The sequence below is a fragment of the Mastacembelus armatus genome, chromosome 19 (genome assembly GCF_900324485.2).
Source record: "Mastacembelus armatus chromosome 19, fMasArm1.2, whole genome shotgun sequence".
NCBI classification, from domain to species: domain Eukaryota; kingdom Metazoa; phylum Chordata; class Actinopteri; order Synbranchiformes; family Mastacembelidae; genus Mastacembelus; species Mastacembelus armatus.
Genome location: NC_046651.1, coordinates 5,655,727 through 5,674,918, shown reverse-complemented (window position 1 = coordinate 5,674,918; position 19,192 = coordinate 5,655,727). Strand labels below are relative to the sequence as shown.

Here is a 19,192-nt window from a genome sequence, read left to right as displayed (position 1 = left end):
CCTAATAATAGCAGAGCTGTCAAATATCTTAAAGAATTTAATAGAGCAAGATGCTCTTAGCAGCTCACAGGGTATATGATGGTCTCAATAACGTCACCAAATTCCAGCACATATATTCTGTCACAATGTGCCTGTGACCTGGCACCTGAACTTAAGTCACTGTTGTTTTCACTTATTTTTAGAATTCTACATATTCCCACATACAGTAGATCCTTCTGAGAGATGTCAGCTGAAGCCATTAAGAGACAGCAACAATCTCTGCAAACTCTTTATTTTATGGAATTCAAGTTGCAAATAGTTTACCATGCTGATTAGATAACGGATCACATTTGGCTGAAGAGTAAGCCTCTTGTTTGACAACTAACTCAAGGCTTATCCCAAAGTTCAAGTCACAAATCAAGACCAATAGGTATCAACTCAACAAATGTCATTGGCTGACAAAGATGGCAAAATGGGGTTAAAAGATATGGAAAATGAGGAATGAGGAATTGTGAGACCACAAGGCTACTTTCCAACCTTTTCATTAAAAACCTGAGATGATGAAGGTGTACATACTCCAAGTGGATTAGGACAGAAACATATTTTCTTGTGAAGTCAGTTTGTAACTTTAAATTGAGAACATGAGAATTATTTTCCAATAAGGTGTCATGAGTTAAACAGGTACAGCAACAACTGCCTTACCATAGTTCACTTCATATCAATGAGTATTTCCCTACACAGCCACAAAGAGGAAACTGTCTTGCCCCCTGCAACCTTAGCCTACAGTGCCACAATGATGTTTTGCTCTGCAGAGAAAGAAAAAAAGAAAAAGTTTTTCATTTTGAATCAAGTTGAACTGAACTTTTACACCATGTCTCCAGGCTGTTCACATCTTGGTATCCTTCCATAGACTCCATTTTATTGCATCATAACCTGCTACAACCTAAGCAGTACTTCACACCAATACACCAAGCACAAGACCACACTGGCCCTCAAAACCTGTGTTTGCTGACAGCTAACACTATGATCACAGCAGTAGCACAGTAGCATTGAGACACTTGAGATCTCAGAATTATTCCCATTCTGAGAAATGTTTGTGCACAACCTCAGAGGTTTGTGTTTTACACATATTTCACTGGTCATGATATCATCATGTGTTATCTGAGTGAGTAAATTCTTTGAGGAGTGCTGACACAACAGCTTAAAGTTTAATTCAGGCTGCAGGCCTGTTGGATGTATACGTGTAAATACTGAGTTTGAATCCCACAGTGCACCAACTTTGTTGCTTGAGCTACTCAGAAGTTTTGGTGATATCTTCTCAAAATAGAGCTTTTGTTATAAATAATTCTACCTCATTGTCTGTATCTCTTGACATATCCTACTACTATCAAACAGACAGATTGTCATTGTTATGCAAATAGTACTTGTTATTGTCTTAAACCTAGTGACAGTGAAATTGCAAGCACAAAATAGATGTTAATACTCACTAACTACTAAAACACAAAATTAAAACTTTCATCTCATTCAGCCACATGCAAACAGTAATAATGCATTCTATCATCAACAACTACACTTCATTGTAAACTAATCTGGTACTATATGCTGCTGCCAGTATATGCTCTATAGATACAGAATTAGGAAACATCACCTTTAAAATTTCTATTTTGCTCACTTCTTAACAATTATCAGCCAGATAAAGTTCCCTAGGTGGACCACTATTTAAAGCAAACAAACAAAAAAAAATCTCAATGCATTTCAGTAGGATTGCTGCAATCAGTGGCAGTGGCAACCCCTTCCAACAACACACCGAAACAATGCAGACACAAATTAACAAGTATCTTTCTGCCAGCATTTGTTGTGTCTGAATGGCTTCTAAAAATGCTTTGCTGCTGCCCAGTTTGTGTTGTGGTAACCTTCACATTTTCCACAAACAGTGGGACAAGAAAAATAGATGAATTTGCACTTATGGTTGCAAAAATTTGAAAGAACTAACACTGCAACATGGTCATTATATTCACCTTTAAACTTCCATCTCCACTCATATGCTTCTTTATCAGGTAAGATACACAGAGCAGCAGTCACAGAAGCCCACACATATGCCCAGACATAGAAGCACAAAATATACTGTAGGTGGCCTAACCTGTGGCCTTTATATGAAGGTAAACATTTAAAATTTGCACATATTTCATGTAAAATGCAGATAATAATGCAAGGTGTTTATGTTTACAATATGTGATAAAATCAATCAGTACAAATTGCTTCAAGATAATGAAAACTGCATGAAATGAGGCGGTCTAACAAAACACTTATAGTATATACTGTAGACAGAAATTTCACATTCTCCTGATCCCATGTTGCAGAGATAAAATGACATTTTAGCAATGTGAGTTCTCAGAAGCAATTTAAGAGGAGATTACCTTTGCAAGTCTGAGTATGTCTGAAAAGTTATTTCACAGTTAGGGGGCCTTAAAACCTAGTTCTCTCCCTCTCTTTTGCTTGAAAGGCAATGAGTAGGATCTTAAATGCAATTCTACCTTTTAATGGGACTAATGTGTTGTCCCTTAAGGTTTGCTTAAAAGTCTGTCTGCCACATAAAATGTAGAAGCTATGAAATGTTTTCGGATTTATGTTGACATTCATTTGTCTAATCAAAAGGAAATTAGCGTGTATCTACACAAGAAACCATGTCAATGATGTGGGCAAGCAAAGGCTGATAAAATGAGAACAAACTGGTCCCAGAACAGAGCTCTGGAGAACTCCAGCTTAAGGACCATAGTAACAAACAATGATTTGAAGCAACGTCTTACAGGTTGCCATAGATTAGCCCACCCACTAATTCACGACAACACATAATTACATGATAAGTCCAAAATGTATCTTTTTGTCAGAATGTCACTGAGTTCATGTGTAGGTACAAAACTCTCAGACTACAAAAAGTACTACATACTACAACTACAAGAAGACGCCTTTACATGTTTGTGGGACAATCCATTCATGGTCCTGGCCTGCTTTTACCTAAAGTGCATGAACCAATAACAAATAATTAAATATTAATGTGAGGTAAAAAGATTGAGAGGTTTGTCTAAATCAGTTGAACTATTAAAAGCAGGTTTTTTCCTCTCCAAGTCAACAAGCAGCAGGGAACTGCTCTTGTAAGGACAAACTGTGGATGTAAATGCAGAAACATATTAATTAATCTTAATAGAAATATTTAAATGTCTTTGACCTTAAGGACTAGTAATACTGGTTCTGTTTGTCCGTTTTGTCTGATTTTGTCAATATGCAGGTCCTTTGCACATGCTCTTGATGCTAAAAGGGCATCACATATTGTGTGATATTGCATGGCGTAGCACTGCACTGTCACCAGAAGTGAAGGTGATAAACAGCAGATAAATCATGTCACAGTGAATGCTTACTTTCTCCCTGGAAGAGTTTCACATCAAGCATGCGTCAAGGTTCTGCATTTTGCAGCAGAATCGACTCAGTCACACTTTAAAGGTGTGTTTGTGTGCTTAGTATGCCAAGGGCCATGAAATGTGTGTGAAGCCAGCCGAGAATAAGGCAAAAGAATAGCTCCTGACAGGCTAACAGGCAGGAGGTGTCCGGTTGCAGAAGGAAACAGTGGTGTATTCGGTTTATCACGTTTTTCTAGCTGCTTCTCTCTTTCCAGTAACATCTTGTATAAACAGCAAAAAAAGTACGTCAGCAGCTGTCCTCCATCAGAGTCTGTCCTGAGTCCATTCAAACAGGCTTGACAGTGCTCATTGCCCAAAGTACACACCAAGAACTGACCTAAATCAAAAAGCTGGATTCCACTGTCTATGACAATGTAGACAGATGACCTGGTTTAAAAAACTTTTTCAGTTTGTGCTGCTGATGTTTTTTCTGTAGGGCGAACACAGGAGTGTGAGAAAGCATCAGATCGCTGTTTCTGATCTTTAGGCCTTATCATGAGTGGACCTTCATCCTTCATGTTGACTTACACCTGCATCAAAGTTGAAGGCTAGGCAGAGAGCTGCTGACCAGTGATGTTCAAGGATATGTGTATGTTTGTGTATCATCAATTAATGGGCATTGCATTTACAACACTGATGCATGCACAAAATCATGGTCCAGTGAGCAACACTTGATTCAATAACATCCTAGCTTTGACTTTTCTTATTGCCTCGTTAAATTATTAAAAACAGACAACGGCATTTTATTGTCTATTGTCACAAGCTTGCAAATTAACAGGATATCTCAAGAAGATCTGCTTAATTTCTCCCAAAAATTAGTGTAAATGTCACAGTTTGTAGTGTAATGCAGGTTGCACATAGAAAGATGAAAGATGAAAACCCCTTGAGGTAAATTTGGAATTTGTAACATAGGAGTATATACCGTATTTTTTGGACTATAAGTCACACCAAAATATTAGTCACTTTTAGCAAAAACAGTCTTGTTGAACAGAAATAAACATACTGTATATAAGTCACTTCAGTGTATAAGTCATATTTGTAATTATACCAATTATTGTCTAAATTAGCCTATAAGGAATATAAGCTAGGGATAATAACAAGCAGAAGTGCATTACCCAATTCATTCATCCGTGTCAAGTAACATTAAACAACTGTTGTCACAAGGAGGGTGTGTGTGGAGGCGCGAGAGAGAAGGCAGGACCCAAGTGCAGACCAAAACAAGGATTTATTTCCTCCGGGGAACACCAGGGCACAAAACACAAACTCAAAAGACCGGATGAGACAGTTGAAACCTAAAACACACTTTCATTCCAAACGCAGGCGAATTACAACTAATGCTTCGGCGCTAAACAAAGGAACAAGGGAGATATAAACAGGGGGAACACAAAAAGCAAAACAGGTGAACGGGATAAACAATAAACCACAGGTGAAACTAATGAACACAAATTACGAACAAAGCTACCAGAGACCAGAGCAAGGAAAAGAGGAAGTCACAACAAAGTAAAGGTCCTCTGGCAGGAAGTCCCCAGATGGACTCATGACAACTGTGTCGACATCAGGATAGGGGGAGCTGAAATGGCATGTAGAAGAAGAAGGTTGTAGCAGTGAGTTTGATGGTGGAGATTAAATTCACAAGTAAGTTGAAAAGCAAATATAGTTGCTGCCTGTTTTGACTGTGAACATTGGGTCATTATGGCTCTGAATTAGCAAATGAGTGGTTACAGCTCCATGGTGTGAATATTGTCAAATAATGTTAGCTGACTTAGCTTTGCTCCACATGCCAAATGAACAAACCACTGCTAAGCTGAATGCAGTTATTATGATGGAATTACATATAGTGGCTACGCAGTTACACAGCAAATTTATGGACACATTTATGGAAAGTGAAGTCAGGCACTGGACAAACCATAAACCACAGGGGCCGAGCACCCCTAAAAAACTGATATTACAATTGCCCCTGGGGCAGCATTTTCAATTATATTACACTAGAAGTTAGAGTTTAGCATAAATATAAGCGTCTTTACTTTTTCAGCGGTACAGTATTATCTTCAATTGAGTCAAAAGTGGCAAAGGTGCATTCTAACACTAGTGACTACTCAACAAAATGACTATAAATTAACACATAATAATAATAATAATATCAAATTTTATTTCATGGCGCCTTTCAAAGTCTCAAGGTCACCTTACAGGCAAGTAAAAACAACATAAAACATACTGCATGAAATACATTAAAATGCCTTAAAACGACAAAACAACAAATAGCAGAGCGACAAAGTTATAAAAGCAAAAGGTGTAAAGGACATCTGAGAAGTGGTCGATAGATGTAAAAACACAGAAACCACAAAGACAGAGCGACAATAAAATAATAAGCAGAGGGTAGAGAGCATTGTGGCTGAAGGATCTAGAACCCATGGTGGACAGGTGAGCTGTGGGTGTGCAGAGGAGAATGGAACCAGAGCGGAGTGTACACATATACACTCACCGGCCACTTTATTAGGTACACCTTATTAGTACCGGGTTGCACCCCCTTTTGTCTTCAGAACTGCCTTAAGTCTTCATGGCATAGATTCAACAAGGTGTTGGAAACATTCCTCAGAGATTTCCATATTGACATGATAGCATTATGATAGCTGCATGATATGAATCTTCCCTTCCGCCACATCCCAAAGGTGCTCTATTGGATTGAGATCTGGTGACTGTGGAGGCCATTGGAGTACAGTGAACTAACTCATTGTCATGTTTAAAAAACCAGTTAGAGATTATTTGAGCTTTGTGACATGGTGCATTATCCTGCTGGAAGTAGCCATCAGAAGATGAGATGGACATGGTCAGCAACAATACTTAGGTAGGCTGTGGTGTTTAAACAATGCTCAATTTGTACTAAGGGGCCCAAAGTGTGCCAAGAAAATAATCCCCACACCATTACACCACCACCACTAGCCTGAACCATGGATACAAGGTAGGATGGATCCATGTTTTCATGTTGTCTACACCAAATTCTGACCCTACTATCTGAATGCCGCAGCTGAAATCGAGACTCAACAGACCAGGGAACCTTTTTCCAATCTGTCTATTGTCCAATTTTGTTGAGCCAAATTGTAGCCTCAGTTTCCTGTTCCTAGCTGACAGGAGAGCCATCTGGTGTGGTCTTCTGCTGCTTCTCATTTAAGGTTTGACATGGTGTGCGTTTAGAGATGGTATTCTGCATACCTTGGTTGTAACAAGTGGTTATTTTAATTACTGTTGCCTTTCTATCATCCCGAACCAGTCTGCCCATTCTCCTCTGACCTCTGACATCCATAAGGCATTTTCATCCACACAACTGCTGCTCACTGGATATTTTCTCTTTTTATGACTATTCTCTGTAAACCCTGGAGATGTTTGTGCAAGAAAATTCCCCTAGATCAGCAGTTTCTACAATACTACAATACCAGCCCGTTTGGCAACAACAACCATTCCACATTTAAAGTCACTTAAATCCCCTTTCTTCCCGATTATGATGCTTGGTTTGATCTTTGTCTTAACCACGTCTACATGCCTAAATGCACTGAGTTGCTGCCCTGTGATTGGCTGATCAGCTGTTTGTGTTGACAAGCAATTGAACAGGTGTACCTAATAAAGTGGCCAGTGAGTGTAAGTCACTTTGCCATATAAGTCGCACTATAAACCAGCGCAGTAAAGAAAACAAAAAAACTGCAACTTACAATCCGGAAAATATGGTAAATAAAATTTGACTTAACTTTATGCTACACATGACTTTACTGGGTGGCAGCACATATCTCAAGCTGAAAATGTTGCAGCTCGAACAAAAAAGTTTGCAGCGTTATTTGGAGACTTCTGTGGGTCATAAATGTGCCATCAGTAAGTCTGCTGCTAGTTGTCTCACAGTAAAAAACCTGCAAAGTTCTTAAACTGGCAATCTGTGCTGAATAAACACAAATGGTCTTCTACAAAATGATGTAACGTAAAATGGCTACAGTTTCTGTCTCAATACATTCCTCCTGCTTCCAGTCTTTAATCTGGGTTTGCCAGAAACTCTCCATCTAATCCAACAACAGACCAAAATGTTGCTAATTTCATGATTCTGGCCTTACTGATCATTTAAAACTGAAATGAAAAGCCTGATGGCTTCATGAAAACATGAACTTTTCACAAATCCTCTCTTAACTTCTTTTGTCATTGCCCCCCCTGTGGGCAGCTTCAGCCCCCCTATCATTTTGACATAAATAGAACTATTAATATCTGGTACTAATAATAGCAGCACTTCGTGTTGCTATGTGGAGAGAAGTGGCAGGACATTTTCTCATGGAGCTCTTCAATGAGAGAGGTCAAGGAAGATACCCATCTGCACTTGCTTGAAAACTTCCCCAGTATAAAGACGGAAGAGGAGCTGATGGGTTGGCTTTATCCATCATATCCGAGTGTCATCACTATGAGCTGACAAGAATGCACGCTAGTGACTGTGATCTGCATCAGGAAGGCCTGGATAACACTTCAGACAACTGCAGTGGAAACTGATGGGCTTGGCAAGAGGCAGTCTGATAGTCGCATCATTCTGTTTAGCAGCTTGGGGTTGATTTTCCTTGTTCTGCATCCCCTAAGCACACAAAAAGAAATGCTTTTGATGCAACTGGGGGGTCTGTGATAAAAAAAAAAAACATTTGACAGAGCTACTGTGAAACCTCAGGCATATGCCACATTGTGGAACAGTAGCACAGTTTGCAGCAGACAGATGTTGGAGAGCAGTAGTATTTTGTAGTAAAAGGCAGCAGGAATAGAACCAACTCATATGCATGACTCAGAATCAGCAAACTGCCGGACCCCGATGCGCACAGTGTGACACACTCTCTCTCTCTCTCCCTGTGCGGTCGTGCGTCCTGCCGCTCTGACTGTCTCCAGTCGAGGGATTCGGTGGCAAGACTTTCTACTTGGACGCAACGCACTCTGAGCGCACGCCATATTTTGTCTTTTACGAACGAAGTCTGTCAAAGTTTGGGTTAACAATATTGTATTTATTTATTTACTTATTTATTTACTTGGAGGTAAAATGACCTGAGGAATGTAATATAACCGCCAGCTCTGGTGAAAGGCGTTGGAGTGGACGGCTGAACGCCAGCGCCGTGCGTAGACTATACGGGGGGGAGCAGGTGGATGGAGAGCCTGGCGGGATGCAGCGTTTCAGCAGGTCAGCGCCGCGTCCGAGCGGCTGGACTTCATATTTTCTGCTGAGGGACACTGTGCCACAAAGGTCTTGATACGAGGACAAAGTTTTCAATTTAAAAGTAAGTAACCCCATTGGGAAAAAAGAATGATATTAATTCTTTTTTATTTTGCGCTGCATTTTGACGGTTCTTAATAAAGAGAAGTCCTTGTCCATATACATTTTTGGTAGGACTTTGACTCTGCGCTGTAATACCATACCCAGTCATATTGTCAGTAAAAGTTAGATTTTTATGAGTGTAGGACAGTCGAGTGCGCTAAATCATGGCGCAGTGGTTATGGCATTTTTGGAACTCAAAAGAAAAAAATCGCGTTAAGTCAAACCCTCAACATGTGGGGACATATGCCATTATCTATTTGAACATGTTGGTATAGAGAAAGGTAATGTCTACTTCTTCATCCCAGCACAGCAAACACAACTTAAACAGGTGCAGCCCCACCGGGAGAACACGCGTTGACTGTCGTTGGGAGGAAAAATAAAACAACCTATTGCAGTGGACAGTTTCCACTGAAAGACAGTGCTGGACCTGTCACAGGCAGCCGGTTAGTTAGTGTGAGGCTGCATCAAGCCAAACTACTGCTGATTCCCTGCCATCACTTCATTTATTCACGCAGTCCGTATAGAGTTCACAGTCAGCTTCTGACATCCATCCTGCAATTCATGCCTCCCTCTGAAGCCTATTAGACTTTCCTTCAGGCAGAGTTTTAATAGATCACTAAATCCCCCATGCATTTAAATTATACAGTTATCCGGCTTTATAATTACGCTACAACATGTTACCAAATAATGCAGTAATTAGCCTTCCCCTCCTGCTACCAAATAACACTAAACAAAACCTTTCATCAGTGGTGTCAGTGGTGGTATAATTAGTGCAGACTGCTTTTGCTTGTATTTTCTCCTGTAGCTCTCACAGGCACACACAATATTCCCACAGTGGGGCTCCACCAGTACCTGTGTATAAAGGCTGATGTTTTTGTTTTTGTGGATTTCAAAATTTTGCTCCTAAATTAATAATCCTTCAAAATGTTCAAAAAATCAGACATTGTTTATATTTTTTATTGTTAGTGGCAGGGTCCGCCATCAGTGGTATCCCCCCCCCCCCTTTGCATGCATGCAAATGTGACCACATACACGTCTAATGTGATAAATACCCAACCGTTTTTCATGTCCCTCAGCGCAAAATGAGCTGTCCAAACTGGGCCCACATAAGCCAATCACATGTAATTCAGGCAAATTATTACAAAAGCAAGAAGTGGACTGTTGTCCCTGTTGAGCCAGCCACAGTCACTGAAGAGAGACTGATTCTGTCACAGTGGCAGAGGTGTTTGTCCCCAAGATCAATTGAATAAACATTTGTCTTTAGCAGTGGTGTGTCTCTCGCTCAGGCATACCCTATTGCATGTGTGCATATACTGGGGAGGCATGCATATCTGTATACTCCCCCCACCCCACCCCCACCAGGGCTCAGTGTGGTATTGGAGGATTTATGGACTGTGTCACAAGCAACAGAAAGGCCAAACCAGACTCTGCAGACTGTATGAATATCTGTTAAAGTGATAGATGTGTCTAAGTGTGGAATTCACGTAGACGTGAGTATAAGGTAGAAGTCGTGATGAGTTTTGCAGTCACCCACACTGATGGATCTACTTGATATGAGTGAGAGTGAGAAGAAAATTGTGTTTGTTTGGGATGGTGAGTAATTTTATTGCTTCCTGGTGGTTGTTCAGTAACAATCAGGAACAAGCTCCTGTATTCTGCGTCTTGGTGTTTCCTAAATAAAAAGGAGAACAAATCCAGAATTTATTTTTAGAATCTGAACATTCTAAAATTTGGACTATATAGCCATATCCTGCATGTCCTTCTGCCAAATGCCAAAAGCAAGTATAGAAAATATTCAGAATAAACTCTAGAGATAATATTTCACACTTTTAATTGAAGGCACAAAAGCAGTTAGATGTATGTAAAGTTGCTGCCATGGATGTTAGAGGGCTATTATTATTCATTTAAGGAAATATTCTGTTTTCAACCAAACTTACTATTTTCTCACTTGATTATCTCTCTTCATAGATCTGTCTTGCTTATTTGCTGTCTGTCTACAGCTGTGATGTGATACTTGTGATTAATTGTACATGAAAATCCCTAGTTGCCCCAGTCTCCAGACCCCAAAGTATAAAAATATTCAGTCCGCTAGGATTATCTTCAAGCCTTGAAGCCCTTTTATCCACATTTCCATAGCCCTGTGCATAAAAATCTGTGTTTTTAAGCATGTCACTCTAACCCAAAACCCATTAATATCCACCATCTCTGGACTCCTCTATGACCACGCCTTAACCCCTCACCTCTCGCTATCTTCAGATGCTTAGACCCCTTTGATTGCCCAAAACCCTTTCAGTCGTCATGGCCTTGGATCAGTGGCCCTTCCTCTCGTCTCCCCCCAACACCTCCATCCCAGAACCCCTCCTGTACGACAGCTACCTCCAAGGGAATGACTCTGACCCAGACCTGAACATCTCAGGCATAAGCGAGTCTCACCAGGACACAGCCAGCTCTGTAGTCATCACCCTCTTCTACTTCATGGTATGCGCTGTGGGGCTCTGCGGCAACACTCTGGTCATCTATGTTATCCTGCGTTATGCCAAAATGAAGACAGTGACCAACATCTACATCCTAAACCTAGCGGTGGCAGATGTCCTGTGCATGATGAGCCTGCCGTTCATCGCCATGCAGCTGTCACTGGTGCACTGGCCATTTGGAGAGGCACTGTGCAGAGTGATCATGACTGTAGGTGGGTGCACAAAAGAAAGCTAATGGTGCAGTTAAAGAAAGCAGCAGCAGTTTTACTGGGCAGAGAAGAACTTAGCCCAGTTCCTAAATTATACTGGAATTACCCTGATATCATTATCTTCTATTGTGGTAATCTAGAGAAAAATCTTTAGTTTTTCAATGTTATGGCATCAGAAACTGCAACTTAAAGAGGACCATAGTTTGACCATTTTTGAGATGTAAACTCAGATATTTACTTTTTTTTTCTGAAAGCTGGATAAGACGACCAATGAGGCTAAAATCTGTTCTAATGTTACAGTCAGGAAACTACTAGCAACAGATATTACACACAGTGTATCTCTTTTGTTTTAACTGCACAAAAACCAAAACGTGTAAAAATGTCTAATGGTAGTTTTATGGGATGTTATGTGCTGCACTATTTGGCTTCTTGCAACAACTGTAACTTGTCCCTTTAACCCTTCAATTATTGTACAAATAAATCAAGATACATAAAGTGTTAATCAATGAGCTTTAGAGGTGGTGAAAAGATGTTTTTTTCCTTTCAACTGCCTTTATACTAATTTCATAGAATTTATACAAACATAAGAGTAGTTAGTCTTTTTCATCTAATTCAACGAGATGTTTAGTAAATGTTTCAAAATGGCTTCTATCTTAATTTAATCACTTAATTATTTTTTTGTTTGCAGTTGTGTTTATTGATTACGTGATCTGCTTCCTCTCTTCCTCTATGCTCTCTCAGACTCTCTCAATCAGTTCACCAGCATCTTCTGTCTGATGGTGATGAGCATCGATCGATACCTGGCTGTGGTCCACCCTATTAAATCCACAAAATGGCGGAAGCCCCGTGTAGCCAAGCTAATTAACCTGACAGTCTGGGGAGTGTCGCTGTTAGTCATCCTACCAACTATGATCTTCAGTGGGCTGGACAAGGTGCCAGTATGTGGCATTGTCTGGCCAGAGCCCCAGGACGTCTATTATACAGCCTTCATATTCTACACCTTCTTCATTGGTTTCTTCCTGCCTCTGGCAGTCATATGTCTGTGCTACCTGCTTATTATAGTAAAGGTGAGAGTTTCCTACTGTATGTGTGATGTTGTAATGCAACAAGTTTCTGTTTGCAAAAATTCAAGATGGCTGTTTTTATGTATTTTGGCCACTTGCATCATGTTTATTCACAGGTTCAGATAAACAGGTCAGTTTAAAATGTCATTGTGTAATTAAATAGTCAACTGTGGTGATGACTGAGCCTAGCCAGCCTATCTAGGGAACTTAAACAGTTTTTAATTTGACAACTGTTATAAATAATGTTAAAACACTCAGTGGATGGTGAGAAATCTTTATTAGAGACTTGTAAGGTGGAAAGAAACTGATGTACTCTGAAAAAGAGAGAACTGCCTCCATTGAAGTTAGCACAGACCATGTAAAAGTGAAAAGTAGAGATTTTACTCTTTACCTCCTGTTGCAGTGCAGTATGTTCAGTACAATCCCTGGTTGCCAGAAGCAATTTAGCTTCTGAGAACCACTGGCAGCACAGTTTGCACCTGCCATCTGCACCATCCCTAATGTTCCCTGATATGTATTAACTTTAATGTAACTAAATCACCCTTTTTTCTACGTTACAACTGTGAGACATTTTTGCCTCCTCTTTAGTCTCTTGAAAGATGTCTACTATCTGATATGAGCACATCTTCAACATTCTTCCTTTTGCAGATTTTGTAAATGGGTTTGGGTTCCCTGTGATTGCCATTTGGCTTTGTATCATGGTGGTCACTGGTATGATGATCCTGGAACATGGCTAGGAGTTAGCTACCATTTATTGGTCGGTACCTTAAGTTAAGTGAGAAAATTAAAAGAACAATAACATTTTGAGAAACACACTTATTGGCTTTCCTGCAAAATTTTGTAGGTTACCACTAGGATCAGTATCTCTAATAACATTCATTTACATGTCAACACTGTCCTTCCCTTTGCCAGGTGAAGTCATCCGGGATGAGAGTGGGTTCCAGTAAACGTAAGCGTTCTGAGCGTAAGGTGACACGGATGGTATCGATCGTGGTGGCAGTGTTTGTCCTCTGCTGGCTGCCTTTCTACATTTTCAATGTCACTTCTGTGACCAGCTCCATCAACCCCACCTCTGCTGTAAAGAGCACCTTTGACTTCGTGGTAGTGCTCGGCTATGCCAACAGCTGCGCCAACCCCATCCTCTACGCGTTTCTGTCGGACAACTTCAAGAAAAGTTTTCAGAATGTTCTGTGCCTGAAAAAGGTGGCAGGCCTAGATGAGATAGAGCGCAGCGACAGCAGGGCCGACCGGAGCAGGATGGTTAATGATGCTGTAATCACCAACGCCAACTTAGAGACTCACAATGCCGCCCTGCTCAACGGAGAGCTGCAGACCAGCATCTGAGGGTGAATGAGTGGCAGTCGTATTCAGGCAGGCCGAAGGGACGTTGGAGAAGTGCTTGGGGCTGTTTGACTGATGGGCTGACAGTGCCCCCCCCCTGCTCATGCAGGAGCAGATGTATGATGTAACAGCTGCTGCCCGTGAACACTGACAAAGTCCAAATGAAAAATAAACAATTTCTTAAGGGTTTTCAGAGGTCAGGGAAAGTACACTGACTGCAGCTCAAAACTCCGACTGAAATGATTTTCAACACCCCCGGGACAAGTGATGTTGAAATCAAATATAAATAAAAGTGCTGTTCACGTTCAGCAGCTTCTGGTTTCTATCGAGTTATCGGAAACCTTCCCAGGTCATCCAGACTCAAACCAAACTGCAGGATTGAAGAGTGGATGTGTTTGGACCCAATGCAGAAACACTGGGGCTACTTCTCCCATGGTAGAGAGAATTCTGAATGGATTGAGTTCAGTTCATCCTCTTCTTGATTTCTTGAGTTTTCAAGGACTAAGAAGGTTTGATATTGATTTAACTCAACATGAAAGTACTGCTGAAGACGTTAGCCAAATATTTGAGTGGGTAAACAGCCAGGACTCTAATTTTTAGAGACTTTAAAAGATAAAAATCAGAAACCACAACCCAAAGATAAACAGGTCATGTTTTTATTCATACTAGTAGATTGGTCAATGTTGTATATGGTCACCAGGGCAACAAACAGCAAAGCCCTGTAAACACATCTTGTTTATCCAAGGATGCTCTTTTCCATGTCTAGCTGGCTTCTCTGCAGGAGGAACAGCATTGATCCATAAACTTGAATTTAGCAACCCGGATTATTGACTAAATGGAAGGTTGGGAAAACATCCGCTCTGAGCCCGGCTCCCTTCAAAACAGTTTGACTTTGTAAATAGGAAATGGTTTTGTGTCAACCCCTGGGGTAAAGCTCTGCATGGACAACTCTATGTCCAAAACAAAATGATTTTAAAAGGCAATCCCTGCTGTAAAATTCTGTAATGTTATAATATGCACTAGGCTCATGAATCCTGTTTGTGAAACCCATCGTATCTACGTCATACTGTACTTTATCCTGCCCTTTGTGCCACTAGTACCATTGTAAAGAACTCATTTTTACTTGTAAAGGTGGTGTTTTTACAGTCCGATTTCCTCCTAATTTTAAGTTCAAATGTGGTCACTGCACTTAGCTTCACATTTGGTTCAGCCAGCATGTGCTTGAAAAAATGTCTATATTTCACATAAGGCAGGAAAATGTGACAGTCAAAGTAGATACAGAGAGAAAGAAAAGTAAAGCTGGTGCAGGTATTGTATCCAATGAAGACAAAGCTTGAGAGATTTCAGTGGGCTGTGTGAAAGGTGACAGGAAGAAATCTGTGGGTGGGTTAGACAGTGATATACACACAAATACCTATATAACAGCTGTTTTAATTATTTATTCTCAACACAAGACTTTCTGACAAGCATTCTGATCACCACATTGAAGGGAAGTGGAGCAAAAAATCCATGACTAGATTATGGCAAAATTTGCTTTCAAGGCCCTTAATCATCCCATGCCTACCAGCCTTTTAGTTCTACCAACTAGTAGTCCTCTGATGGAATAATATTAACCCTAGCTTCTGTGTGCCAGTTACTCTGATGATGAAAAAAACTTTATTTGTAAAATAGTGAGCCTCGTGTAGACAAGCCTTTGGTCAGACTGTATTTCAGACGTTTAAATTCAGTAAGAAAATTGTTGTTGCGAATGTGGTTGCCCACTTTGTCTAGCTGATCATCAACTGTCACTGATCATTAGTGCAGAGTAATGTGACTGGGACTAAAACTGGGACTAAATTGTAAATACAATTTAAGAAGTGAAAATTTTGGATTTAAGGCTAAACTAATTGTCTGATTCATACACAGGCAAATCAGAAAGTTCATTTCTACTAAGACCATGTATTGCTAAAATTTAAATGCTTACACATATAAAAGAGGTCACATCAGGTCATAAGTAACACGTATATACATACATTTTAACTGTGGCAATTGGATTTTCATGCATCTTGGGAGTATTTAATATCTACCTCAATGTTTTTATGTACACAGCCTTGAAAGACTGCAGAAGGGCTCCAACTTTTAATCATTTAACACTGTCTATTAGGAAAATGAATGGAGCTCCTATTTCTCCTATCAAATAGCTTCTCCCACTATGCAACTCTGTTAGTATGTTGATGTTAGCATTGAGCTCAATTACAGCAACTAGCATGGCTTTGGATGATTAGTTGTTGCTGTCAGTTGCCCTTACTGAAATGGATACATGATTCTCAGTGTATCTCCTCCTATTTGAAATCATTATCAGCTCTGTAGTTATTTAGTTTTAGTTATCTAAAACAATCTGAGATTGCTTGGTTTAAATGGGCTGACTCCACTAATCTATAAAGATTCCTAACAGACCAAAAGCCAAAGGAGCTAAGACAAAAGACTTTGCCACAATTACCTGAATTTGGAAACCTTATCGCTCCAACAATGCTGACTGAAAGAGTCCATATCAAGAGTTGATTTCCATTTCCGTTCTGCAATAGACCTCCATGATGGAGCCACATCTGGTTACTGGGAAATCTTGAATACAACCACAAAGCCTACACAGTGGTAATAAAATTCATACACCGTATGCTGCAGTGACATATTCATATCATCCCGGTATGTTGGTCAAGTCAGAACCTATCCATCAGTTCAATCAAAAGACATGGAGAGGCAGCAACCCCTCCCCACAGGGTTGTCCTGGGGGGAGATTATAATTTGTCATAACTTTCTGTTGCTGATAACATTAGTATTTGTAGCAGGTTCAGCCCTATCTTTACTTCCAGTGAAAGTAGGAACACACACACACAGGTTCACATATGTCTATGGGCAAGCACATTGATTACACAAATGGAAACTACTTACCACTTTGGCTCCATAATGCATAAGGTGATAAGGGTGAGCGATTTATTAGTGACCTGGCTAATTTGTGTGGGTGTGTTGTATAATAACAGCCCAAACCAAAGGCTTTATGTGAGTTATACTAACAACCAGAAACATTTTGTATTGTAATTTGATTATCCCAGAAAACCCGTGAATGACCCTGACACAACTTTAGTTTTTGGCATTTGTGAATATTCTATCAAATGTGTGAGTCCATCAAAGTGAAAAAGCTCTGTCATCCTTTACATCCTTTACAGTTAAGGTATTTAGCACTTTCAAGCCTGAAGTGCAAGAATTATTCTCTCATCATCCACAGTTAATTGTTTCTGCTCTCTCTATTACCTATTCCTATCTCTCATTCGTGTGCACTGCAGGTGAAAAAGATGTGCTAATTCACATTTTACATCCACACAAACTGAGCTGAGCTGAAAATCATGCTGAAGAAAACAAAAAGACACTATGCCTCTCACTGCTGCTGGCTGTTCGGACATACTGTACTTAAGGTACTTAATGAAGCATTCTGATGTTTAATAGATCCTGAAGAGGCTGTTTGTGCCAAAACTAGTGAAAATGTAGTGGTAAAAGGAGAGCTGGGGCAATGAAATGTGCCTGTAGCTGCTTTCCTTGTCATTTTCTGAAACCAAGACCGAAATTCTTCTCAGAAATTAGGTTATGCTATGAAAAGGTTGTGCTTTATGGGTTTTCATGGGGCTTGGTGCTTTGTTTGATGGGTACAGTTCAGCTCCAAATGTGAAAAGGGCATTTGTTCAGTGGACGGTTCCCACCACTGTATAGCGTACAGATGAGAGGCAGAAGCAGGGGAAATGGAAATCTCTGCCTTTTTGCGCTCGTTTCTTTTTTCTGAAACATAAGTTTAATTGCGAAGGGCTAGAACATGCACTCATAAGGATGCACGTTCAATATTAACTCTATGTATCTGTGGTTTCCTCTAATTGGTTTTTGCATGGGGAGAGCTGTACAGTATATCGCACCTTCTCTTTCACCTGATTAACTAAAACCTATGTTACATATGTGCTGGTTGCCACGTTTTTGGTAGAGACACAGAAGAAAGTTTTAGTTCACTTTTGTTTTGGTTGAATTTTAGTTTTGCTCGTATTTAGCACCAATTGGTACAACTATGAGTCTTTTTAAAGTTATGATCAGCAACAGTTGTGAGCCATTCGTTTAAGAAATAAAATGAAATTTGGGTTTTTTGACAACACGGTTTATGATGGCAATTTAGCCAACTTTGAGTTGAGCTGGTGATAACTTACAGTACATGCTTGTTTCAGTGTACAGCCAAGAGTATGTACTTTTCTGAGAAGTTACTTTTATCCATGTGCCTTTAAACTTATAAAAATTAATTTATGTCATGGCATCAGTGTACAGCAAACAACATTGTAACTATTCCTCCCAAAAGCCAAACAACCAAAGGCATTTGTACTATAGTACTATAGTCATGCTGGTAACCGAAACATAAGAAGGGGCATATTGCATATCATTTTTGGTAGTTCGGATAGTTTATGTTGGTGTGATATAATGTCAAAAGCAAATGTTTATTTGTGATGCTTTATTGTTGCATAGAATATAATGTGATCATTGATTGTAATGGACAGGCCAATGTCCTTATCTCTGCAATTAAAATGCAGGCCAGCTTCTGCTCCTGTGGTCAAACCTGTGCATTGTGTGTTTTGGTCTGTGTGTATGGAAATTAGCTATATGTTTGTACTGTATGGACTCACTTGGCTGAATGCAATGGGTATGATGGCTACTATACTGTATATCTTATAACATTGACTAGGCAATTCCTCTATGTCTTTCCTCCAGGAATACATTCTTTACACATTGTAAACACTGGATATGAGCTGTCTATATTATGTCAAAAGCAGTAGAAGTATTTTTGACTTCTAAGTAACAATGCCTCTGTGTGCAACAGAAGAAAGACCACCACTTTGGTGGAGAGTGAAATAACTCAATAACTTATTATGGAGTTGCTGTGAAATCTTGCAGACATTCAGTTACCATGGGATGAATCGTAATGACTTACTCTAGAAGCTCTTTTCACATTGCATTCACATTGACTTGCACTAATAAAACAAAATGAGCATAATATGCTAGAATAAGATCACAGCCATGAAATACAAACCTACTAGACATTAGCATGTGAGCATGTTATTATGAAGACGTTAACATTGTGCTGAAATCACTAACCCTCACAGATCCAACAGTGTTGTTGTGGGCTCTTGTTAAGAGAAAAATTCTGTTTTCTGTTAGTTTTCAATCTACCAGTAGGTCTTAATTGTTTATTTTAATAACTGTGTCACTGTTCTGGGTATGTGTCATAACAGCCTTTCATTTTAGACTCCAAACCAGCCCACAGCCTCACACCAAACAAACCATTATG

The 19,192-nt window shown here is 39.9% G+C and overlaps 1 protein-coding gene across 2 annotated transcripts; it reads left to right on the top strand.

The window, feature by feature from the left end:
* The first annotated feature begins 8,131 nt into the window (after positions 1-8,131).
* Positions 8,132-18,468, top strand: LOC113135472 (somatostatin receptor type 2-like). Of its 2 annotated transcripts, XM_026315535.1 has the most exons (4): positions 8,132-8,716; positions 11,011-11,440; positions 12,179-12,504; positions 13,414-18,468. In XM_026315535.1, exons 2-4 carry the CDS (start codon positions 11,053-11,055, stop codon positions 13,843-13,845), a joined length of 1,146 nt encoding a protein of 381 aa, XP_026171320.1. In that variant the 5' UTR covers positions 8,132-8,716; positions 11,011-11,052; the 3' UTR covers positions 13,846-18,468. The 2 variants fall into 2 exon arrangements, with proteins under 2 accessions (XP_026171320.1, XP_026171318.1); XM_026315533.1 differs by lacking the exon at positions 8,132-8,716 and having other exon boundaries at positions 8,941-11,440.
* The last annotated feature ends 724 nt before the right edge of the window (positions 18,469-19,192 follow it).